Here is a 26,436-nt window from a genome sequence, read left to right on the forward strand (position 1 = left end):
GCACACTGAGAATTAAGGCAATGGTATAAAACTTTCCGAATTACATAGACACAAACTTAGCTCTGTGAAATTCGAATCATGCCTGGGGGTTGGGTAAGTGTTGACTTCGCCACCCTCACCTCATAAGTGTGAGGCGTTGGCGATTACAACTACTGAGGATCCGTCTCCTGGCTAACCACCCCCCTCCACTCCACGCGCACCGCGGTCCCGCCTCGGGCTATTGTCACCTTTAGCGACCTTAGAATTACGGGCTTACAGAGGCCGCCACGAGGAGTGGCGTGAATAAGTGTCGCTGTTCTGGGTGTTTCGGACGTCGAGTCGGCCCAGGATGACGTGACATGTCACAGCCACTCTCGTCCCTTTGAGAAGGATGCCACAGGTATAGAAGCGACGACATCGGCCTCCGCAGGAGTTCCGAGAGTTCGGAGAGTTCCGCGAGTGAAGGGAAGTGCGACATCGGCGAAGAGGGTGAGAGACCCCCTCGAGAGCGGCGTGACGAGGAACATTTTATGTGCTCCTTCATGTTCTGTTAGGGCTTTGTAAATTTTTAATTTTGCTACCCACGTGATGGGCAGTGTTATTTGTGTTACCGATGTGTTCAACCTGTCTGACCTCATCGCTGCTATTAACGACACCAAACATAGTAGGCCGAGTCCTGGATCATGAACATAACCGCCTTCATACAGTAACTCCTGTAAAGTGCTGCAACGAACGAAGGCTTTTAAGTTCGGAACAAGTTAAGTACAGAGATAGCATGTGTAAGAGTGCATGAATTGAATAAATGCATCTAGCTAACACTACCTATAATTCAACAACTCCATGTAATATCCTGAGTGTCTGACAGCTAAAGGGATACCAACAGAATGTCGAACCTGCTGCCTTCCAGCCACATGGCCCTGAACCACCCCTGAAGAGTTTCGTGTACTAGCGCACACGTGTTCCTCACTAGATATAATCTGGGCAAACAATCATTACATACAGCATGGCAGGCTCCAGGTTGACAACTAAAACATAATTCGCAGAAGCTTGTTGTCTTATGATGGATAATAATCTAACATTTTGGGGGATTTGGTTGTTTCTCCGACGAGTGGTATAACTTTGCCTTTTACTTTTTTCCCAAATATTTTCGATGGATTTTAAGTCTGGGGTATATGGAGGCAAACGAAGTGTTTTATGCCTGTAACATTTTAAAAAATCATCTACTGAATTAATGGATTACCTAGCATACTTTTGGAGAGCCATTTCGTTTATGCAAGCTCCATGCAATAAGAGCATAACATACGTGATTCCAGCCACAGGTTATCCCTGACAAACGTCCCCTGCCTTGGCTATAACCGTCACTCAGGCTACTGTACTTTGCTAATCTGTAAAATTTTCAAACAACTATTCATAACTAAACTCTTTGCCTAAGCATCATGGTCACTTGCAAAAGGTTAATTTTCTGTTTTCCTACAGTTGGGTAAAGCCAGAAATGAGAAATAGATCCTTTCCTAATCTCTGGAGAAAACCTTACATTTCACTTTTAGAGTTCTATTTTCGTATACTTTCATCATTCAAATCTGGAAATTAAACAAATAAAAAAAAATTCAACATTAAGTCCAGCCTTAAATAATAATAGTAATAAATTATAACATTGTAAAATTTACTTCTTGAGAGAGATAAAGGAAGCTAGCCACAACTATGGGAATTTTTAGTTTTTCAAGGATGATATAATGGGAGATTTTGTGAAAACGTATAGCAATTGTGAATTTTATCTGGTGGCTAACCTGGAATAATGTTTAATTATGTTTAGTTATATGCAAATTTGTCTGACAGTCAAGGATTTTAAATTTTGGTAAATATTAGCGAGTGTGCTATAAAAATTGCGTAATTTTGTATTAGACCTTTCTTTTTTAGTGTATATTTTAGATTGTGATGTTTCCTTGCTGTAGTTGAACTTATTTTCTATTTGCAACCTGTTTTATTAATTTATTCCTTTTCGTTTGGTTGTGAATTGGGTTGTATCTCAATTAGCCTTTCTCCAAAATTATTTATAATTCACATTAGTGAGAAACAAATTAATGTGGGCTTCTAAGTTTTTATTGGGCTTTGAATCAGTAGTCTACTAACTTAAAACGTACGTGTCTTGAGTCAAAAAGGGGAGAATACACATATATACGTATATCGTTAAAATCAAGGGATTGTGAATCTGGAATTTTACTGTAAGACGGTGTATCTGACCTGCTAGCTGAGTGGCTTATGACTGGTTAGGTTTAACCAACTGTGATATTGAAGTATTTTTAGGATTTTACAGTATTTTAAAGTACACCTAACTTAACCAACCATTATTACATGTACGAAAATCTACCCTTCTGAGGAAAAATATTTGTAGTACGAGACAAGTGGAACGTTGTGCTACAAACATTTCTGTGAAAGCGTGTTGCTATACTTCAAGTATTTTATCATTTTAAAGATTTTTTAGGTTAGGTGCAGTGCACATATTGTAAAATCATGAGAACTGGTGTTTAAGTGCTGTTAGCTGCATCAAAAAAACACTGTGAAAAGTGTATATATTTGGTTGAGTTTGGCCGGGCACACACAGAATGAGGTACAACATGACTCGATATGACATTCTGACTGACAGTAGTAGATTTCCAGGTATTTACATAAAATCAAGGCACACAGAATCAAACGAGGCACAACGCCACAAAACTGTCGCAATCAGACACGCGATGACAACATCAAAAGACTGCTCGAACTTCATCGCGAGCAGACTGTCTGATGGCTGCAGTGTTCTGCTAATGTGCAGGTATAAAAAAATTTTCAACAAAGGCATGTCATAGTTTGCATACGCATATTTTCTCTATTATAGTGTGTATAGCTGACTAGTTAAATATTGTTAAATATTGCATTTATTTTTTTTAATGGTAAAGAGATGCTCCAGAATTAATTTACGTACATATTCATCTGACAAAATTACCACAGAATGTTTAAACACTGTATACACACACATAGGCATGCACACACACACACATATATGTGTGTGTGTGTGTATATATATATATATATAAATATATGGTCGTCCTGCCGATGTTGATGCGTGGCTGGGTGGTGTCTGAGGGCGCCAACTAACCTTTAATAGTGGTTGTTGCTGTGGGCTAGTTCACAGCACGAGACTCCTTTCTCTCGGTGGTCGTGACGTCGCCACCTGGCAGGCAGGAGTGGTCGGACCACACACACGACTAACTTGAAACGTTGTCTGTACGCACACTACTGTCCGGTCCGCACACGAACGCCGATCGCCGAACTCCGCGAGTCGCACACGACTGCTTGCGCCGAGGGGTGAAGGCCAACTGGCGCGTCCTGGCAGGTGCCGTTAGGGCTCAAGTCGATCTCCGCTCTCCATGACAATCGACCTACACCCGTTCGAGACACTTACCACCGACCACAAATGCCGACCAGTGAGGCACCGAGGTGGCATAACGACCTGTGCAAGCCACGGGAGCACCTGGGACGACGTCAATATATAGTGAGCTCATCATCTAAAGATTATTATTGTTACTAATTAATTATTTATATTTATAGGTTTGTACTTTGTGTACCATCACTATACTATTTTTAATGCTGTCCATGTTCATTTTTTTTCTCTGTGTCTTCACTAATTGTTCACAATTCTTTTTCGGGTGTTGTGAATCCATCTTATCATATTAAACATACTTAATCTGGGCTTGAGAGTCAAGTCTGGGTGTGTGTCTTCCCTGATGTTTGGGTGTAAATAGCAGTCGTCATCTTAAGGGGGCTGGCTGCAAACTGTTACTGAGGCTCCGTGTGGCTTTCCTGCATTTATATACCCTCGGCTGAGAGACTGGTGCCTGCAGTATTTTTCCAAAGAAGTCAGTGCAAAGAGACATCTATTTGTAGCTACAACCCTGAAGGTTATAGCTAATTGGTAATGGCCACGAAAGCCTATGATCTACATTTGAAATTAATCAAATAAAAAAATTTTAATACACCTACCACATTTTTAAAACTGACAAAAGTATAAAATAATTTATCTTAGCTCCATACAGATTTATAACCTCATTCAAATTCCTAACCCCATGTATAGATTGTCTTGAGTTTTGAATTTTTGATACCTATGACAATACTTGTAAGATTTAAAATGGAAAACATGGGGCACACACAGTAGATAATTGATGCAGGAATAGCTAATCTGAGTCACTAAAAATTTTATTGCACTGCAAACGGTATGAACTGTTGTGTGAGTTTTCTTAATGACAGTTACTCCTTACACTCCTACTATTATCTATTGCATGCTCCCCACATTTTTCATTTTAAATCTTCTTACAAGTATTTTCGTAGGTATTAAATATTCACAATCACAAATTTTAAGGACATTTGGTATGGGGTTAGGATTCTGAATGGAGTTATGAATCTGCATGGCTAAGATAAATTATTTTATACTTTTTAGTCAGTTTTAAAAATGTGGTACTTATATTAAAATAAAATTTTATTTAACTAATTATTTTCTGCTTTTTAGTCTTGTGAGTGCATTGCCATAGTTTCAAGTCTCTATGTCACCAAGAAGTTAGTTTAAATTTATTTGCAAAATTAGTACCTACCTAGCTGACAAACAGACACACTATAAAGCGAGTTAGTAAAAATGTGATAAAATTGTTTGTAATCATTTCAAAGTTATAATCACACGCTGTTTCATTGTTTTAATTGCTGCTAAACTTACCTGGGATCACAGCTATCAGTTGTGAAAGAAGTTATGACATCATCAAAAACCACAATATCTCATCTCGTGGCATGAGATATGGTTAACTTTCACTAACTGAATTTTTTTTTGCTGTCAGTTGCAGGGAATCTGTTTGTGATACAGTAGCGAAAGTTGTCATAGCTTAAAGTAGTCCAATTTTTAATTGAAAAAAATGTTTTACATTTGTTTTTTCCTTGTGTTTCAGAAGGAATACGTTGATTATAAATCATCTCCAATGGATTTCCCCGCTTCTCCAGAACAATTAGTGTCTGTTTTCATCAAACAAGAAAAGGTATTTTCTTCTAGGTAGTTCATAGAATGAATCAAAAATACAACAAAGCTTATTGTTAACCAGGAGAGTTGCTTGGCTTCTGGGTTGTAGCCGTGTCGAAGGCGAAGACATCGCTGACGTTTCGGTCGACGTCGCAGTCGCCATCATCAGGGAGCAGTTACCTACAGAGGTTATTACGAGTTCTCCTGCCTTTTAATACTCTCACCTGAAGAGGGGAGTGTTAGTGTTTCCTGATTGGCTGCAGAGCTGTGGTCCGATCACAGCCTTCCTTTCTTCTGGTTGGCCTGTTGTGTTTGGCCAATCGGAGCTGGGCTTCTGTGATTGGCTGGTTGGCTGGGCTGATTGGTCAGCACCCACCCCTCCAGCCAATTACGGAACCCCAGTTAAATTGGACAAACCAACAGGCCAACCAGAATAAAGGAAGATTCCCCTCTCAGAGAGAGCATTAAAAGACAGGAGAACTCGTAATAACCTCGGTAGGTACCTGCTCCCTGATGATGGCGACTGCGACGTCAACCGAAACGTCAGCGATATCTTCGCCTTGGACGTGGCTACAACCCACAAGCCAAGCAACTCCAGAAAATGGCCACGAAAGCATGCTATCTTAATTATGTTTAACCTTTGAATGGAAATGGGGTGGTGAGATAGTGTTTTACATCATTGCTGTGTCTAGAAGCTACAGGTCCTGGAACATCTAAAATTACAGTAGCAGGGTGTCCACTTTCTGGAAAGGCAGGGAAAAGCCAGGGAAGTTGGAATTGTTCAGGGAAAATTCATGGAATTTACTCGAAATCCTGGAAAAGTCAAGGAAGTTTTCCCAGTGGTAGTAATTTGATGGGAACATTTCATGTTCCCACTGCCATAACCCTGAATGTGAAAGAATTTTTATTTCAGATGGGTTTTTTTTTATTGCATAGTCATGTGCACTATAAAATAGCATATACAAGGTTCTGTTTGAATTAAATTTTAGTTATAATAAGCCTAGGCCTGCTAAGGGAATGGTGGAGTTTGTATTTGTGTTATTTCTTTCAAGAAATACAAAATAGTTAAATTTTATATATATATATATATATATATATATATATATATATAAAAGATTTTTAAATAGTTTTTATAGAAAGTTAGAAAAAAATTCAGGGAAATGTTATTGCAGATTTGTGTGGGCTTCTAGGTAGGTTTATTGGGCTTTGAATCAGTAGTCTAAAGCTTATGTGTCTTGAGTCAGTACTCATGTGTATGTATATGGTTAAATTCGAGGGATTGTGAATCTGAAACTTCACTGTAAAACGGTGTATCTGACCTTGCAATTCATGTTTCATAATGAATTTTATCTCCAGATATCTATTAAGTGTTATCTAATAGCAGTAAGAAGTTGTGCAAGCCCTCATGTTACTAATCACCTGTTTCTCATTTTACAGCTTATAAATAAATTTTAATAAAAATACCTGGTTTTCAAAATTTTTGACTAAACCAGAGTTTGTATGCTTCCTTAATTGTTAATTTCCTATATAGTCTGTCCTTAATTTGATTTTTATATTTAAGGGCCCTTAATACCCTTAAATTTCATCATCAATCCTATAATTAACTTAATAAACATGTTATTTGAGTCTTAAAAAGTTAAACAAATATTTTGTTGTGCGTATCTTCTTAATATTTCATTTTGAATTTTGGCAGCAAAGCAATGTTTCGCACATGCACTTTGTGAGTGTTTCACATTGGTAATCAGCTCTTCCAATATCTTTGTGCTTGCGTTCCTTTTGTCATTAGTGCAGCAGTGGATGATTATTTTTTTTAATAATAACATTACTTAAAATAAACTGTGAGTAAATAAGATATATATTGACTAATGATAGAAGGTACGAACCATGTAAACAACGAATGCAAGTGTTAAATATACAGGACCAGCCCTTGAAACAAAGTAATGTCATGGAAATGAATAAAAAAAGAGTGCCACTTAACACCAAGCCTTAAATTTTCTCATCCGACATTGCACACTCCCCCACAGAGGCCGAAGTTATCGCGCAGTTTAGAAAATGTGCTCAATTACCTGTCATGCCATGGGGCAACGAGGAAAATTAAATCTGCGTTAAATTTGTGTGCAGTACCTCCTGTTCTCTTATAAGCTTCCGCTACATTCGTTTATTTTGTACTAAATGTTGCAGGATGATGCAGAACCAACTAGTGAAGGGGAGAGCAGTTTTAGATCAAACAATTTAGACGAAGAGATTGTCGTGAAGGTGGATCCAAGTACATTCCAGAATGGAGAAGTAGAAACGTAAGTATGGTGTGAATTCCTGTTGTCTCAGGTCTCTTTCACATAGATATCGATAATACTACTGACAAACTGGGACAAATAAAAAATAGAAATTTGGTGGTCTGAAAATCATCTCTTCATCTACAAAATTAAAATCTACCACTTAGCAACTAAGATTAGCAGGGACAATGAATACATGTGTATACATTTTTCATTGTGTTAGTATTTTTTTTTGTGCATACTGTTCTAGTTTTCTTAGTTCTTTAAAATATTTTACAGAATGTTCAGCTAGCAGAAAATATACATACCTACTTTATATTGAAAGAGCCGTAGTACAAATGTCTATCACACTTATCTAACAATGTGTGCAGGCATACGCATTGGCACTATGCCTGTGGGTACAGCATTGGCACTATGCCTGTGGGTACAGCATTGGCACTATGATTGTGGGTACAGCATTGGCACTATGCCTGTGGGTACAGCATTGGCACTATGATTGTGGGTACAGCATTGGCACTATGATTGTGGGTACAGCATTGGCACTATGCTTGTGGATACAGCATTGGCACTATGATTGTGGGTACAGCATTGACACTATGATTGTGGGTACAGCATTGGCACTATGCTTGTGGGTACAGCATTGGCACTATGATTGTGGGTACAGCATTGGCACTATGATTGTGGGTACAGCATTGGCACTATGATTGTGGGTACAGCATTGGCACTATGATTGTGGGTACAGCATTGGCACTATGCTTGTGGGTACAGCATTGGCACTATGCCTGTGGGTACAGCATTGGCACTATGCCTGTGGGTACAGCATTGGCACTATGCCTGTGGTTACAGCATTGGCACTATGATTGTGGGTACAGCATTGGCACTATGATTTTGGGTACAGCATTGTCACTATGATTGTGGGTACAGCATTGGCACTATGATTGTGGGTACAGCATTGGCACTATGCTTGTGGGTGCAGCATTGGCACTATGATTGTGGGCACAGCATTGGCACTATGCTTGTGGGTGCAGCATGTGTTACAGAACTTTCACACACCCGGAAGCTCATTCAGGACTGAGCAACCAGACATTTAAGAAGAATATTTCTTTGACTATTTCTTTATTATAACATTAATTATTTCTTTCCCATGTGATTTAAACCTATTCATAAGGGTTTTGCAGTATAACTTTGTAGCATTCTAGTCATACATAGAAATTATTTTATGGTGAAGTGCAATAAAATCAATATAAGCCAGACAACTATGTCAGTAAACCATATAACACCAAATTGCAAGATAATACAATACCCAAATAGCACATGAAATACTTCATAATTTTAACACTACAACTAAAATCAAAAAAAGTAATGTATTAATAAAGTAAATCCATTTATTTAATTGTAAGACCGAATAGACAGGAAAAAATTAATTTTTACCTTGTTTAATCTTTGATCTCATTAGTATTGACATTATTACATCTTTTAAAGGCACATTGTTTGGCATATTACTTTTACTGTTCTGAGTAATTATGTCCTTTTTTTTTTTTTAAATAATTTTATTGCAAAAATCTATCATATAGCACAGTTAAAATTAAACTGATTTTAAAATATAACTATTATGAAAAATACCTTGAAAAATTTAGTGTCATAATTGTTGAATAATACACTTTCTTTATGAAAAAACACAATATATTAAATAACAACACTAATATCTCTGGTTTTAAAAACAAAATTGGCCCAAAAATACATAACTTTGTATAATCTTGTCTCCAATGATGTGTGTCTTATACATATTGATTATTATTATTATTATTTTTAAATATTAACATTGTGCAATAGAACAATATTTAGTACAGTAAATTTCTGATATTTTTCTCAGAGTATGTAAATATAAATTTAGACCTATAAGCAGGGTTAGTTTATTAAAAGGTTAAAAAAAGTTATGTATTAATAGGTTAAATGCTAAATTTTTTGTACTTATTTGTCGAGGAAATTTTCTGAAGAGGAGTTTACCGTATTTAAGTTAGTGATGGCCCGATATTCGATATCCGATATCGGAGATCGGTAATATCGGCACATTTTTCAATATCGGACATCGGTAAATACTTGCGATATTTTGATAACCGATGTTTGCTCTCGCCAATAATACTTCTCACATAACCTTAACCGTAATTCCAAGCTTATTTTCCGCGGGCGTAATTTATCTTTCTTCACGTCACCATATTACCTAGTAATTCCAAGCATATTTTCCACAGAAACAATTTCAAGATTTCAAGCCTATTTCTTCTTTCTGATACTGCAATGCATCCCGACGGTACAATTCTTCCATGTGTACACAAATCCCAGTCATTAGTGCATATTTATTCGTTTCAGATATTCGCAAAATGTTTTTGCTTGATGAATTTTCGAAGTTCACTATGTGTACATAAATTGAAAACATAAACGAAAATAATTACGATATTTAATTTAATAAGTGGTGTAGCCGTAAGTAAACATGAAGAAGAATAAAGTTGCTGCTTGATATAAGACATTTTCTTTCCGTGTCGTTTCATGGTCGCCAACTGCTGTTCTATACAAAAACATTACGTAAGTTTTTACAAAAGCTAAAATATGAAACGTGTTTACGTAGGGAGAGTTGCAGCAAAGGTATTATGTTGGCTATATTGAGTGCATTGAAAACAACATAAATAAAGATGTGTGGTTTTATAAACTCTGCAGTACGTTTCAAAGTTGTATTGAAATTACTTTTCACGTATTTTTAACGTGTTTTCGCACCAATAAATGGAGTGATACACTTGAACAATGGTCACAAAATTTACTACTTGAAGACCTTCCTTTCTAGCGTGTCGTTTACCGTGATGAAATTTTACAAAGGGTACAAAAGTTTGATGTTTTTCGGCGGTAGCCTACAACTCACGTAGTTTAGGTTCCCTACCACGTTCGTGCAACTTTGGATTTCTCTCAAAAATTGAAATTAAAAAAAAATCGAAGTGTTAGGTTAGGTCAGTCACAACATGCTTGAACTTCTGATTTAGCGGATGAAGTGGCGTTAATAAACTTCGGAAATCTTCGTAAATTCTTGCAGGGAACCGAAACTACGTGAGTTGTGGGCTTCCCGTTTTTTGGACGGTATTTTTCGTAGATTACAGTTGAGACACTGGACTCAGTACATGCAGTGGCTTGTAATTCATACATTATAAGCAAATACACTAGAGACTAATACCGGACAGCTACAATATTTCTCAACATTTCTCCACAAAAATCTGAAATTTGTTTCCTTGTAGTTACAATATGTTTTTTGCATGCTGTAGGTAATACCTACACCAGAATATTGCTTTATCTGACCTTGAAAAACAATTAAAAATTTTAAGACCTTGAATTTAGAGAGCTTATTTGTAGGCCATTATGATAAATTCGTTATTAGCTTTCATTTAATGTGAATTTACTATATTTTACAATTAATAAAAATAATATACATTCACATATGTATGTTTTATTAATATTTAACATTTTTCATTATTGTCTCTAACAATACTCCAGAACCACAATTTTATAGAATCAGTGTTAGAAATGAGATAGGCCTATTATAAGAATATCGGAATATCGGGAATCGGTTATCGGATCGGTAAATTTGGAAATATCGGTATCAGGTTTTTGGATATCGGGCCATCACTAATTTAAGTGTATCCATGTCCTATTTGATATAAAGATCAAATTGAACATTTGATTTTTTTTTAATCTGATGTTTATTTATTCAGTGGAATTACAACAGAATTGCAGAGCAGTATTTATTTAAGCGCACAAATATCTGTACTGCTCTCATTTTACTGCACTAACCCAGTCACGCGTTCTGTATGTGTGTGCTGGTGTTGTGGCTGACAAAATACATAATTCTCCAAACTACACTTATAAACCATTAACACATTTATCTTATTATGTATGAAGCAATGGATACTAATAAAATAACATAAAATAATATTAAATTAATTACTGTATATGTTTTTACGAGAAGTTAAATCACATTAATGTGCTCTACTTTTGTTTCAGAGATACTGATGATGGTCATGATAGGAGGATTACAAACAATCTGCAAGGTGAGTGTAATACACTAATACATTCACTCATAAATACACCTGGAGTGAAATTTTTGAGTTTGTGAGAAAGATTTCAGTATGAAGAAGGCGGGTGCAGTCTGAAATGATTGACCACACTAAAAGTTTTTCACTATTTTGGACATGCTCTGTATTTTGTGATTGTTTCATTTTTATATATTGGACGATCCTACGTGTTGGTCAATCAAAATTTATTTAAATTTTTCAAATTTCTGCACGAAACAAAGTCATTAGTACAAAAATAGTGAAAAATTACTTTCAATATCTTTTTAATTAGGAGAAAGGTAAAGTAAAGAAAAACTGGAAAAGGACAAAGATGTGAATAAAGCTTTATGTGTATTAAAATTTCTAAGCTCTATTTACATTAGACTCTATTCTGCTTAAATTTGCAAAAGTTTTCAAAGTTTCATGGCAGAGCTTATTGCATATTTTAATACAGAAGAATAATTTTGTAGTCACTTCATTTTTTGTCAAGGTAGTTTGATTAATTAGGTTTTGTTTCTATTGGGTATTTAATCCAGATGGTCTGCAACTCCTTTTTACAATATGGTCAATAAGGATCATTCAGTTCAACATGTTTCTAGTGCTTGCTTACACCGAGGTTGGAACGCTTCATAGGCAGACATGTATTCTGTGTGAAACACTCGGCTGCTTGTCTCTCACGGGCTATTGGATAGGATAGTAAATTAATAATTATAATTATCTTGAAATTGCAATGAAGTTAACTTTCTGCTTTTTTTATATAATTTAAAAAATTAACTTGAAATGAGCTATGAAATGTTTCAATTCTAGCAGTAGGTTGTAGGTAGTCTTTGCATGAGTATTATTTTTTTTTTGGTGTGTGTGTGTGTATGTGTGTGTTCCAAGTATAGAATGCTTGTCCATGTGCAGTCTTAGTGTCTTCAAATCTGTGTGTATGCTGTTCCCAAACGGTGGGTCACGACTCGATCCTAAAACTATCAGAAACAATAGGATAAACCATCAGAAGAAAAATAAGAAAAATTGAAACAAATCTAATTGTGTGCAAACACATATCTATTGTTAAATAAATAACTGTTTTGCTACAAAGTGCTTATGTTTTGTCAACCATTTTCAAATCAGAACACAAATTGTTTTTAAATAATCAATCTGTATCTTCAAAAAAGGCATACAGTATATATATATATATATAGACACACACACACATACACACACACATAAGGAAGGGATACAATACAAATAAGGTTTTTTACACCACCATGGACCGATAGACCATAAGAGGTATTCCTATAAGGAAAGGTGGGTCACCAGCTGGAAAAGTTTGGGAACCACTGCTCTAAATGCTGGTGTTTTTTTCCCCCCAGGATGGTGCTACCCAGCTGCAGACAGAGACCCCTTGCAGCAGGAGCGCTTCACGTGCAGGGTTTGTAAGTCGTCGTACGAGCGGAGGGAGACGCTCGACATCCACATGCTGACCCACCGGAAGCACCAGCGCTTCAGCTGCACCGAGTGCCGGGCCAGGTTCTCCCACAAGCGCTCCCTGGACATCCACACGAGGATCCACACCGGCGACAACCTGTTCCAGTGCTCCGTGTGCGACAAGAAGTTCTCCCAGCGGGGCAACCTGGAGAAGCACATGGGGACGCACTCTGCGGAGAAGCCGTTCCAGTGCGCGCTCTGCGAGGCGAGGTTCGCGGAGAAGGGGACGCTGAGGAGGCACACGCGGACGCACACGGGCGAGAAGCCTTACGAGTGTCCGGTGTGCGGGAACAGGTTCTCGGAGCAGGGCTCCTTGAAGCGGCACATCAGGAAGCACGTGGGAGACGCCCCCTACCCCTGCTCCCTGTGCAGCAAAGCCTTCAAGGACAGGAAGACCCAGAGGCTGCACATGAGGAGGCACCTGGGGGACACGCCCTTCGACTGCACGGTGTGCGACAAGAAGTTCACGGAGAAGAGGTTCCTGGACATCCACGCGACCTCGCACACGGGCGAGAGGCCGTTCCGCTGCGAGCTGTGCGAGAAGAGCTTCGCCCAGCGCTGCAAGCTGCTGCGCCACGCGAAGACGCACACTGGCGTGAAGCCGTTCCAGTGCGCGCTGTGCCCCGCCAGGTTCGCGGAGCGCCAGCACGTCAAGGTCCACGTGCGGACGCACACGGGCGAGAAGCCGTTCCGCTGCGAGCTGTGCGGCCTGCGGTACGCCTGCCGGCGGAACCTCGACATGCACATGCGCCTGCACACGGGGGACAAGCCCTTCGAGTGCGCGCTCTGCCGGGCCAGGTTCCCGGAGAAGACGTACCTCAGGACCCACATGCAGGTGCACACGGGCGAGAAGCCGTACCCGTGCCGCGCGTGCGGCAAGAGCTTCTCGCAGCCGGGGAACCTCCGGAGACACGTTCGGGCGCACTCCGCGGGCGAGACCTCGCAGCAGGAGGTGTCGTGAGCAGACCTCGTGCCTCGTGCCGGGGCAGTACGCCGTGTCCAGTCCTGGGGATGTGCACTGTGATTTCAACGTGTTCAGCAACCTTGGAGGTTGTATTGTTCACCTGGGGTTTATGTGCACATGTTAGTAATTCTGGAAGGATAACAGTTGGCAGTGCATTAAAGTATTCCATTGTTATGGTTACTGTGCAGTAAACAGTAGTGGTAAGTGTTTAGTGTTGAGATTTCAATAATGGCATCTTATGGTTTTTCTTATATAGTATACATTTTTTTTTTTTTTCACGCCACCCAATTGCTAGTAATCTATCTGGGTATACTTTGAAATCAAGTTAATTCAGTTATACTGTAGTAATAATCAAAATTCTACTTATTCAAACATAAGCTATAGCTGAAGCTATTTTACCTCTTTCTAACCATCCAGTCTTTCTCTTTGCATTATGTTTTTTTTTAGCCATTTTTGGCCAACATATGATCCATTTTCTTTGTATGTCGATCCACATCAATTTTAGTAGTATTGTATGTTTTGTGATACATTTGACCCATATGTAATGTGATTTTACATCCAAAAATGCTGCATATTTTTTATGCATAGTGCATTAATTTGATTAAAGAAAATGTGAATGTGTGTTTTGTAATTCAAAGATATTTACATATGCAGATATTTTCTACAGCATATGGTTGGTTTTATACTTTAGCATTAGGCCTTTTCTACAATGACAAGGAAGCTGTTACGAATCATGGTGTATGGATCACGTAAAAGGTATCTACAATTGCACGCATATGGATGCAAATATTTATATTACACATGAAACAAAGCTAGGAATCTCCCAACTCTTCTGTTTTTGTTAATTGTTTAGTTCCTGCATTCAACTTTTTTTTTTTTACATTATAAATACCTTCATATAATATTTTTTTACTGCAAGAATAGCTGTACTCTACTAGTGTTCTATAATGATGATGTGGTGTGAATTTATTTATAGTTGGAACTAAATAATTTCCTGACCTTTTTATTTTATTTTCTCTTTGGTTATTGAAATATGGCTACCCATTTTTGATATATTAAAACGGTTATTGTGATGAGAAAAATATAACTTTATTCAATATAAGAAGTTTTTCTGCCAAATAAGTCTTAATTATTTTACAATTAATCTTTACATATAATGTAATTGAACTCTTCTTAATTAGTCTAAATTTTCAAGTTCCTTGTGAAAATTCTTAACATAGTTTCTGTAGAACTCAACAGGGTTGCGTTCTTGTACCTACCTCAAAAATTTTTGTAATATGTCCGTGTTTCATTTACAAATCGGTTGAAATTTTTTTATTGCAAAAACTTTTCTTTGTTTTTTAATGTTGCACATTCATTTATCTTAAATTGCACTAATATGTTAGCTAACGAACTTTGATGATATCAACATACGCTGGCAACTTTGTTAATGTTGTGTTGGTCACTAACAATCTCATATTGGTTGCCATTTGTTACATCTCCATGCTCTATGAAATCAGTAGACTGATGGCGAAACGTAAATGTCTTGCGCTTTGTGATTCTTTTCTGTGTAATTTCATGTTTTTGGTCATTCGGGAACGGGTATTAGCAGTGTCATCTAAAGTGAGCTGTTGTCAGCCATTGGGCATCAAATCAGTGTATGCATGTTGTGTACTTTATATGTGTGTGTATACACTGCTTGGGATATAGAAAATGTGGACAGCCTACACACATTATAATGGAATGTTTAAGAGGCTCAGCAGAGCTTTAGAACATCTTGCATACATGAAAAAAGTAACTATTTTTACTTTTTGTTGACTTAATAAGTCATGGAAATGCTAGTGATACAGATTGTGTTTAACTTGAGCTATATGAGTTAACATATTTGGCTTATGTAAGATTCCATTTCAGCATTTCCTTTCACTGCAAGACATAAATTCTGATTGTGATTGACAGTTCAATTGGTGCTAAACAAAACCAGCCACCCCAAGGCAAACAGTTAGTATTGAACAGCTTTTCTTAGGTCTCTGTGAACCTAATTAGGTGTAAACCAGATAGAGAACATGTTCATTTGCAACACCACTCACACCGTCAAGCTATGTATAACAGAGGTAATTTACAGACAGTTTAAGAGCAGATTGAAACTTCTTGTAAGTTGTTACAAACTTCTGGTTGAAAAGGAATCTAAGCACCAATTACGTTGTTCTAGGTATCATATGGGTGTATCAGAGGTGGGGCTTTAATAATGCATATTAAGCAGTTTTGTTTTAGTACATGTATACTTACTGCAGTGAATCAAGTAAATTGGTAAAATTATGTGGTTTTTATGTTCAGTCAAGAATCTCTACTGGTATAATCTTCACTCTTAGCTTCCATTCACTTTTGTTCTAAATAAATATGGTCCAGAATTACAAGTTAAATGTTAATTGAAATAAAATGTAACTTTGGTATGAGAGTTAAAACTGCCATTTTGTTATATTGGCATTAAGAATTATTTTATTCATGTGTGTTGTACTCTGTGCTTTTTTTCTATAGAAGTACATAAATGGTATTTGTAAAAATAAAGTATTCTCTTCTAATCTACTTAAATTATTGTGTCTGTTTTAGTTACCAGGGCAATGTTATAATAATATTATGTCACACAGTGTATAACAAGGCGTGATACTGGGGTGTCTCGACCAGAAACATAGCTGAGAGATGGTTGTTGCCTGGCACTAGCCTAGTGCAGAAATTTCGAAAAGGTTGCTGATCTGCATGATTCATCCATTAATATTGCGTTCTTGAACATTGCAGAATTTACACAGTGAATAAGTATTAAAAAATAAACTACCAATACTTTGTTATAATTTATGGTCATAAATACTACATTTTTTAAGATGTCGTTATTTTCCTTTTGCTACGCTTCTTTTGACTATAAATTATAGCATGAAGTATTAAAATATATCAGTACTAGTATTATGTTTACTGTGTCATACCGATACGCTTATTACATCCCCGTATGAATCATGCAGTTCAGCTATCTTTTCAAGATTTTCGATACTTCCACAGATGGCAGCACCGTGTTTAGGAACACATTTCTGTTCCATTCACAAAATTATTGTATGCCAAGAGCTAAGATGTTTGCACATTCAAAAATGTATCAAAACTCATATGGGTGTTTAGGAACTAAACTCCCAAAGAGCGAAATAAGAGATGAGTTTGAAAAGCCTTTTTCGAAGTCAATGCAGATATTTCTTCGAAGGTCTGTTTTGGAAACATGAAAACATGGCATGAACTGTCACATCTGATGTGACAAGATATAAAATTTTGGTCTCGTGACTTATCATATCTTAGGTCCAAATGTATCACTTATTGTCCAAGCATAACTTACAGTTACAGTTATAGAAATTAATGAGAGCTATAATTTATATCCCATTGCAATTTGTCATAGCATGCAATAGTTATGAGTAAAAGTTTAGTTTCAAAAAATATTATTTTTTACAAATTTTTTACCCCATGCTTATTATGTGACGCTTACAATTGAAAAATTTAGCACATTTTAGGCAGTTGGAAGTGTGTTTATTAACTGCCAAACATAAAGACTCCATATGACATATAAAAATATAAAATATTGTTATATATTTTAATAAATATGTAATAAACACAAAACATGTATTATATGATTAAATATACAGTTACTGATGCCATGTAGGGGTTCAGGGTGAACCCCCAATGTGTGTAAGCAAGTTCATTCAATAAGGAATAAATTACACAGCACCTACCTAAAAATGAAAAAAAAAAAAAAAAATCCACAAAAGCTTTGAATAGCTATTACATTTTCATTCTACCAGGGTGTCATAAGCAAGGAAGAGGTATTTCGTACTTTTAAAATTATCCAATAGATGGTAGCACCGGTCTAAAAAAAGTGTCTCATAAGCAAGGAAGAGGTGTTTGGTACTTCAAAAATTATCCAATAGATGCCTGTCTGAAAACCCATTTATTCAGCTATTTCATTTTCATTCTACCAGGGTGTCATAAGCAAGGAAGAGGTATTTCGTACTTCAAAAATTATCCAATAGATGGCAGCACCTGTCTGAAAACCCATTTATTCAGCTATTTCATTTTCATTCTACCAGGGTGTCATAAGCAAGGAAGAGGTATTTCGTAGTTCAAAAATTATCCAATACATGGCAGCACCTGTCTGAAAACCCATTTATTCAGCTATTTCATTTTCATTCTACCAGGGTGTCATAAGCAAGGAAGAGGTATTTCGTACTTCAAAAATTATCCAATAGATGGCAGCACCTGTCTGAAAACCCATTTATTCAGCTATTTCATTTTCATTCTACCAGGGTGTCATAAGCAAGGAAGAGGTATTTCGTACTTCAAAAATTATCCAATAGATGGCAGCACCTGTCTGAAAACCCATTTATTCAGTAATTTCATTTTAATTCTACCAGGGTGTCATAAGCAAGGAAGAGGTATTTCGTACTTCAAAAATTATCCAATAGATGGCAGCACCTGTCTGAAAACCCATTTATTCAGCTATTTCATTTTCATTCTACCAGGGTGTCATAAGCAAGGAAGAGGTATTTCGTACTTCAAAAATTATCCAATAGATGGCAGCACCTGTCTGAAAACCCATTTATTCAGTAATTTCATTTTAATTCTACCAGGGTGTCATAAGCAAGGAAGAGGTATTTCGTAGTTCAAAAATTATTCAATAGATGGCAGCACCTGTCTGAAAACCCATTTATTCAGCTATTTCATTTTCATTCTACCAGGGTGTCATAAGCAAGGAAGAGGTATTTCGTACTTCAAAAATTATCCAATAGATGGCAGCACCTGTCTGAAAACCCATTTATTCAGTAATTTCATTTTAATTCTACCAGGGTGTCATAAGCAAGGAAGAGGTATTTCGTACTTCAAAAATTATCCAATAGATGGCAGCACCTGTCTGAAAACCCATTTATTCAGTAATTTCATTTTAATTCTACCAGGGTGTCATAAGCAAGGAAGAGGTATTTCGTACTTCAAAAATTATCCAATAGATGGCAGCACCTGTCTGAAAACCCATTTATTCAGCTATTTCATTTTCATTCTACCAGGGTGTCATAAGCAAGGAAGAGGTATTTCGTACTTCAAAAATTATCCAATAGATGGCAGCACCTGTCTGAAAACCCATTTATTCAGCTATTTCATTTTCATTCTACCAGGGTGTCATAAGCAATGAAGAGGTATTTCATACTTCAAAAATTATCCAATAGATGGCAGCACCTGTCTGAAAACCCATTTATTCAGCTATTTCATTTTCATTCTACCATTGTGTCATAAGCTGAGAAAAAGTTCGCCAATTAATTTGCTATAAAATAATAGATGCTACATACCTGTCAAACACACGTAGGGATACCATCCAGTTTTTCACGACCAGCAACTAGGCAATAACATGCCTGAATAGGTTTTAAAGCCTTACTATCTTACATCGTGTTTAATTTTGGCAGAATTTCTTTATTACTATACGTGCTGCAGATATTCCAACTGCTTGGGTGTTGAGAGATGTATATTCACCCAGAATTGGTGAGGCCAGTTCTGAAATAGTGAAGAAAGCTGTAGAAAACCAGATAGTTGCGCTTTTGTTTGATGAAACTACTGAGAAGAAGGGTTGGTGCTGACGACACAGAGCAACCATGCAATTTTGTCAGTTGTTGCACAACTCAACATCAAGTCAGAAAACACAGTTGCTGTTGTGAGTGACTCTTTAAAGGTTGTATTTTAAGAGAAAATGATTCATGTTCAGTGTTGAGTGCACAAACTAAATCTCATCACAAGTTTGAAGTTTGTGGAGTCCTTCTCTGTCAGAGAATGTCTAACATGTTGTTTTTTCAACCCAAGAAAACAAAAAGCATAAATATGCCACACATCTGAAGAAAAATCAATTCAAATCATTATTAGCACATTTTTACATAAATTCTTCATAAAACAATACATACCGTATTTACTCGCATAATGTCCGCAGTAATTTGGCTACATTTTTGACAAAAAAATGGGGTGCAGATATTATGAGGTGAAGTCCGAAAAAAAAATTTTTCCTCAAAATTTTACGTTTTGTGTAGAGTAAAAAAATTGTTCTCTCATAATTAGTTTACTAGCAGAGCGCTGGTGACTGGCGACCCTCCGCAGTGTACGTGAGAAATGTGACAGGTGTCTAGATAATTGGGTGCCGCGATTAGTGGAAGACGCCACTCTTTTTTTTTTCTTCGCTCACTCGCGTGTGCGCTCTTACGTTCAGAAGCGCAGCCAGCCTACACAAAATAAACGCTTTGCGTGAAAAGATATTTTTTTAATCTTTCATTGAGATGGCCACTGACGGCACGGGGCAGATGTCTAATGTCTGTCTGCATTAGCCGGCGCCGGCGAGCCTCCCTCCCTGTCCCTTGCCCACTGTGTGTATAAAAAAACCATGCGCATGTACCCCCACCACTTCTCCGCTACCTCCCCTACTTTGTGACGTAGTGTGAGTTGACGTGTACTGGCTTGTGCTATATATAGCCCATCCCCTTGCAACTTGCGTGACGTCGCAGGCAGCTGCGCAGTGGAGTGCGAGTTTCTGAGTCCGGACGGTTTCACCACGCTACAAAACCCTCTCAGCGACCGCTCCGGAGAAATGAACAACTCAAGGTCAAAGCATTGTTGACAGCGTCAGTAATTTTCCATCCCGTTACTGTGCCTTTCAGGGGTGGCCAAGGTTGCTTGGTCTGGTGCTGACTTTATGCGAATTTTAAAAAATTCCATTTCAAGTATTTAAAAAGAAATGTGTAGACATTATGCGATGGCGGACAGTATGCGATTAAATACGGTAATATGATTATAAAATGAACTTATAGCTGAAATCTAGTTAGCATCTTATTTATAGGGGCCACAAATATTAGCATCTTGCTATAGATGCAATTTTTTTTCCTACTTAACACTTTAGTGCTATTTTTTGCTAATTTCCAACATAAATGGAAACAAGCCTGTCGTAGAATTTCAGGGACCCTAATCACCTTATATTCTTACTTTGCAGTTTGTGTGGGGCACATGTGCATGTATAATTAAATTTTTTTTTTAGATTATATTTGTCACTTTAAAAGTTTAAGACTTAACAGTACTCCAGTTAATACACAAACACATCACATCCATCATCTTACTGCAGATTTTCTCTCGTCTCACAGGTAAAAGGTGTATGATTGGCTAATATTATGGGGTAAAAGACAGGCTACACTCTTGTTCTTCCCTTTAGCAAGAGAGTGAAGCAGACCACAGAAGTACTTCAGGTGCTTGACATTTTCCCAAATTAAATTTCTGCTCTGTAACCTCATTTTGATCACCCCTTGCAGTTGGTTATATCAAAAATTGTCTCAGACAAACGATTAGACAGTATTTAACTTATTAACTTATTTTTAATATAATTTAATAATAATAATTGAACAGATTTAATACTGGGGCTACTAAAGAAGTTATGAATTTTGTCATTGAAAACATTTTTTTTCCAACTTATTACTATTACAAAAAAAAACATTGAAACTAATTGTTTTGGTTACTGCTTTTGAAAGTTGAAAGGTATATCAAATTAAAACTTTTCACCTCTATATTTTAAGTATCAGTGTATCTGTTTGTGTAAATGAATGTATACATGTCTGTATGTATGCATGCATCTACATGTGGTAAATATTTTTTGTTTGTTCTATACTGATGCTATCGATGAAATCTTTTTCTCAGTTACAAATAAGAACACACAACCAATTCACCTGTGCCTAAATGCCAAAACTAAAAAAACCTGGTAAGAACAACACAAATCACACATACTACTGATTACAATGATTAACTCAAAATGTGCAATGAATGACATGTAAAGAAATACCTACATTTGTAGATAAATTAATACCATTTTAAATTATAGCAGAGCTTTAATTTGTACAACAATGAACTCAATAACATTAATTAAAATACACTACAGCAATAACTTCGTCATTGTAATGAAAAACAATTAATGGTAAATGGCCTGTATTGTAATAGTTTTATTAATTTAAAGCTATAGCTAGAATGAAACTTACAAAATGTAGCAAGACTACAAACTTCAAAACAAAATCTAAAAAATGAAGTTACTTAGGTACAAAACAATTACAGTTTAAAACTAATTTTGCAACCAAAACATGTAACACATGATCGCTGCAGACATTTGAAAACAAACTTGTTGGCACTCACAATAAATTGTGCTGTTGTATAAAATTCACACACAAGGAAGAATCTTAAGCTACAAAAAATGTATTGAGTCAATCTTAAAGCAATTAAAAGAACAATGTATCATTAAATTAACTATAAAATTGCAAACATTTCATTTTTTTATGGTACAGAAAATTAAAAAAACTTTTGCTATTTGGTTTGGCATTTGAAAGAAACCAAAAATTCTAATTCTCATATCAAAATTCATAGAAAGAAAAGTTTTCAAACTTTTTTTTTTTAATACTTGTAACAGCAAACCTTGTGCAACAAACAGGCACTTGCAGTAATGCACTTCCATCACAGAAACTCTAAATGTAACCTTACGATGATAAACAATTTAACATCAGTTATTTTATTAGTCACAATTCACTAATTAAATCGTAATATGTTTCACTTATTTAAAGGCACTACTTGCTACTTTCTGTACTGGCATTGGGCAACTTTCTTCACGATGAGAGAAATTGTTCAGATTCGTTCAAATATCCTAGAGGAAAGCTATCCTCACAAAACTATCCTACAGACTACCTAAACAGTGATGTTTCAGTATCAGGCAACGAAGGATTTACAAATAACCGATGCCATTCAGCAAATAAAAAAAGAATGACAGAAAGAGAAATACTTTTCAACCTCTGAAAGAACAATTCTTTGGACAGAAGTATAATTTCTATTCTTCAGTAATTGTTTGCTGAACAGAGCATTTTATATGTTATTGACGATAGTAGCTACTGAAACAAACACAATTTCATAGCTATTAAAGCATCATCTATTAAATTAACTGTTAAAGAAAAAAAAAATTGAAGACCATCTGTGTAAATAGTGCTAAAAAAACTCAAAAGATTTTTTTCCCCTGAAGTAAAGTTTAAGGTATAAACATTCTTGAAAAATACAAACATCAAAGCTTGATAAAAATATTTGTTGTCACTGATTTCCCATTCATTAACTTGAATGTGGTCACTATATATTTACAAAAAAGTTAGTTTATTACTATTGATACCCAAAGTCTTCATTTGCATAAACAGTCACAGACAATATTTTCAAGGTTTTTGATACTAATACTTTCCCTTTAGCAAGTTGTAAATGTGTTAAATGTAAAAAATCAGGAAGAAAAATTTAAGATGATAATACAATAATGTTGATGAAAATTCACTACTGATAAGCAATTTAAAGACATTCATTGCTACTTCTATGATCTTCGATACGAAAATATTTATCTGCATATTTTATTTACTATATAAAAACATTTTTTCAAATTTACATTTTTTTTTTTTTCAATAATGTTTTGAAAGGCAACCTTTATTCATGCAATAATAAAATACTGCTGGTCTGTCACTTATTCTATTCTGGTAAAAGGCATTTTACTAACATACAACAATATATAGTTCATAAACAGCAAATGTTTCAAAAACAGATAGCCAACTTGTTAAACAACGAAAGCGTCAACCACTATCAACATTGGATTATATTTACAAAGTTTACATAAAATTTTTACAACAAAAAAATACTATGAATTTATGGTCATATAAACAATTTTCTCTTTGTATTCCTACATATTATGTATTACTACAGCAGTGGTTATGTACAGACCCCTACAATATCATTATTATCTTATCTTGTGGTATTTACAAAGTAGGTAGTTTGTATAAATATAGGTAATATAAAAATGTCCATTACAGTGTTTATTAGTTTTATACAAAACAGTAACAACAGTGTTGTAACTTTACAACACCAAGAATGATTTCTAACAGAAGGGTAAAACTGCAGGTAGACTGAATGCCAATAAGATGGATTATTGAAGAGTGATGAATTAAAAAAAAAAAAAAAACCTGCTGCTGAAATTACATTAATGTTAGCATTCTCTAATAATCTTTTATTTAATTTAGTCTAAGGCAAGAGAATGTGCAAGAGCATCGTGAGGACTGTTTAAGACCAGCCTCCCGTCAACTTGTGGAACAACTCCTCGTTCAACGTCTGGTTCGCCTCTTTCGACCTCATCGAGAGGAATATGTATCCCCCGATGAACTCGTGGATGACCTTGCAGTCCGCTGACAGGCAGCTGAAGATTATGTTTCCTTCTTCGAACTGCACCATCATGTGTTTCACCTCCCAGTTGACGTTCCAAGCCTGCGCACAGGATCAACGAATGACAAAAGGCTCGAGTTTTGTCCGCATCCAGATAATCAGAGACAATGACAACGATGGATGATAAGTAGGGACAAAATTATACGGTGAAATTCGATAAAACAAAGAATGCCCATACAACATAAAACACTGAAATGCAAGTTAATAAAACTTACTTAAAATTACAAAAATTTATTTTATAATGGCTAATTCATTTCACTTAATTTATTTAGCACAAATTTTTTACTAAAATTTATTACTTAAATGAATTGAAAAAAAAAGTTAATATTATGTTGAATTTGCATCTCTTTTTAGTAACATCTTTTAACATTGATGATATAGGTACATCTTTTAAACACACAACAATTTTACCTATTTTTTTTCTTCTTCTGAATATTTATGTCCTAGACATACAGTAGAACCCTGTTATAATGTTCCTGCATATAATGTTTTCCTGCTTATAATGTCATATTTTTAAAGTCCCAATATTTCCCCCATAAGGACAATGTATTTATTTCCTGCATATAACGTTCATAAATAGTGTAATTTCCTGCTTATAATGTTTGCTTTCTAACATTCAATAAATGGGGAAAAAATGTTTTAAAACCAAATTATTCCAACACTTACGATAAAAAGTTTCCTTTATGTATGTTTATGTTTACAATCACTGCCATACAATACATGAAGTTTGTTAAGATACAATTTTATGCAATATACTGAAGGTACACAATGTTCATAGTTACGTGTCAGTTGGCACCCTTAGTCAACTCTTCTCTTCCTTGCCATTCCAGTGGGTATTCAGATGCACGTACATAGTCCTACGATATTTAAGTTGCCAACCATTAAGCGAGGGCATAACTAAAAGTGTTTTCTATTGCTTACAAATAATTTTTTTTTTCTTTCATACGTAGGAATCCCAAAATTAAACATTTTCAGGTGGCAAAGGAGTAGACGTTCTCACTCTTAATGTTGTCATCATGAATCGTGAGATAATTTTACAAAAAATGTGGCAGTGTATCTTTAAAGACAAACTAAATTTAACCAGGGAACAAGATGAAGTTGAAAAATTGTTGGCTTGTTTCAGAAAAATAATGTATCAAGTATACTATCTTTGGTTTTAACATTAAAGTTGTTTACATCGCTTGGTGAGTCCATTGGTACAAAGCTTGAACATTGTTAAGTTCTAAATTGAGATTTCCTGCTTATAACGTTTTCCTGCTTATAATGTTTTTTTCTTGTGCTCCCTTGAAAAACATTATAACAGGGTTCTACTGTACTTATTAAGATGGATTTTACTGTACAAGTTCATGATATGTCAGTCAAAATGATACTATTTTGGTGAAATATTTGAGGAATAATAAACTAAATTATGAATAAAGTAAAGTAATAAAATAAAAACCAATCACACATATGAAGCATTTAATATCCGAACCAGGGTCCACAAAACATACCTATGGAGAAATTGCCCAACTTTTCCGTAATCAAAATTACAAATATTCCTGATAAAATTTTTACAAATAATTTTCATATTTTGCAAAAATTTCTGAAAGAAATGAAGACAGTCCAGTATCCCCCATCCCTATAGCTGCACTAGTTCACACAGAACATTGTATATGGCACTTTACAGTGTGTGTGACTACGCACTTAAACACCAGTAGGAAACAAAAACGTGTTCCAAGTCCGAGTGATGGCAGACCGGAGCATTACATTTCCCCTCAAATTACCACCACTGAGGAGTTTCCGTAACTTTTCCAGGTTTTAAAGTCGATTAACTGACTTTTCCCCGATTTCCCCTGACTTTCCAGATCGTGGACTCTTAAGCCTGAGCGAATGCTAGTTTTCTGATGCGAAGAGAACATCAAAGAGAATGTTTAAAATGTTTGCAAAGTCAAATCAAATTGTGGAATATATTTCTTGTTGGTGAAGCTGTATTACACTCACTTTTAATAAAATACAGGATTGTAGTAAAAAAAAAAAATTGTTTAACACTTGTAATGTTTGAACTGATTAAGTGATTAACTACAGTAAAACCCTGTTATAACATTCTCCAAGGAAATTGTTATAAGCAGGAAATCATAAAATTATATCTTCACTTTGTATAAATTACGCGTGGATTGATTAAATTAAAGAGTGTAGGTAAAACAACACAAAATACAGGAGTAATACACTAAGTACAGCAATAGAGTGGAAAATTGGTTAATTTTATTTATAGATAATTTCTAATATGCAAAAAAAAATTTTTAGTACGATACAGTTCAGAGTCGAAACAGAAATATTCAACTC

The 26,436-nt window shown here is 35.8% G+C and overlaps 2 protein-coding genes across 7 annotated transcripts in view; one reads left to right on the top strand and one right to left on the bottom strand.

The window, feature by feature from the left end:
• The first annotated feature begins 1,747 nt into the window (after positions 1-1,747).
• LOC134538226 (zinc finger protein OZF-like) lies at positions 1,748-16,383 on the top strand. 5 transcript variants are annotated; one of them, XM_063379358.1, is made up of 6 exons: positions 1,777-1,834; positions 3,142-3,508; positions 4,947-5,033; positions 7,196-7,308; positions 11,329-11,375; positions 12,737-16,383. In XM_063379358.1, the coding sequence occupies exons 2-6, from the start codon at positions 3,431-3,433 to the stop codon at positions 13,810-13,812; spliced, it is 1,401 nt and encodes a 466-aa protein (XP_063235428.1). In that variant the 5' UTR covers positions 1,777-1,834; positions 3,142-3,430; the 3' UTR covers positions 13,813-16,383. The 5 variants fall into 5 exon arrangements, with proteins under 5 accessions (XP_063235430.1, XP_063235428.1, XP_063235429.1 ...); XM_063379359.1 differs by lacking the exon at positions 1,777-1,834 and adding an exon at positions 1,846-2,788; XM_063379360.1 differs by lacking the exon at positions 3,142-3,508 and having other exon boundaries at positions 1,748-1,834.
• Positions 16,384-21,699: 5,316 nt separating this feature from the next.
• The window catches only part of LOC134538225 (unc-112-related protein-like), a 126,846-nt gene continuing 122,109 nt past the window's right edge, over positions 21,700-26,436 (bottom strand). For both annotated transcript variants that reach the window (XM_063379357.1, XM_063379356.1), the window contains exon 10: positions 21,700-24,156. In XM_063379357.1, the coding sequence (XP_063235427.1) occupies positions 23,956-24,156 (201 nt within the window). In that variant the 3' untranslated portion in view covers positions 21,700-23,955. The remainder of the gene's footprint in view (positions 24,157-26,436) is intronic.

This window comes from Bacillus rossius, chromosome 13, assembly GCF_032445375.1.
Source record: "Bacillus rossius redtenbacheri isolate Brsri chromosome 13, Brsri_v3, whole genome shotgun sequence".
Taxonomy (NCBI): domain Eukaryota; kingdom Metazoa; phylum Arthropoda; class Insecta; order Phasmatodea; family Bacillidae; genus Bacillus; species Bacillus rossius.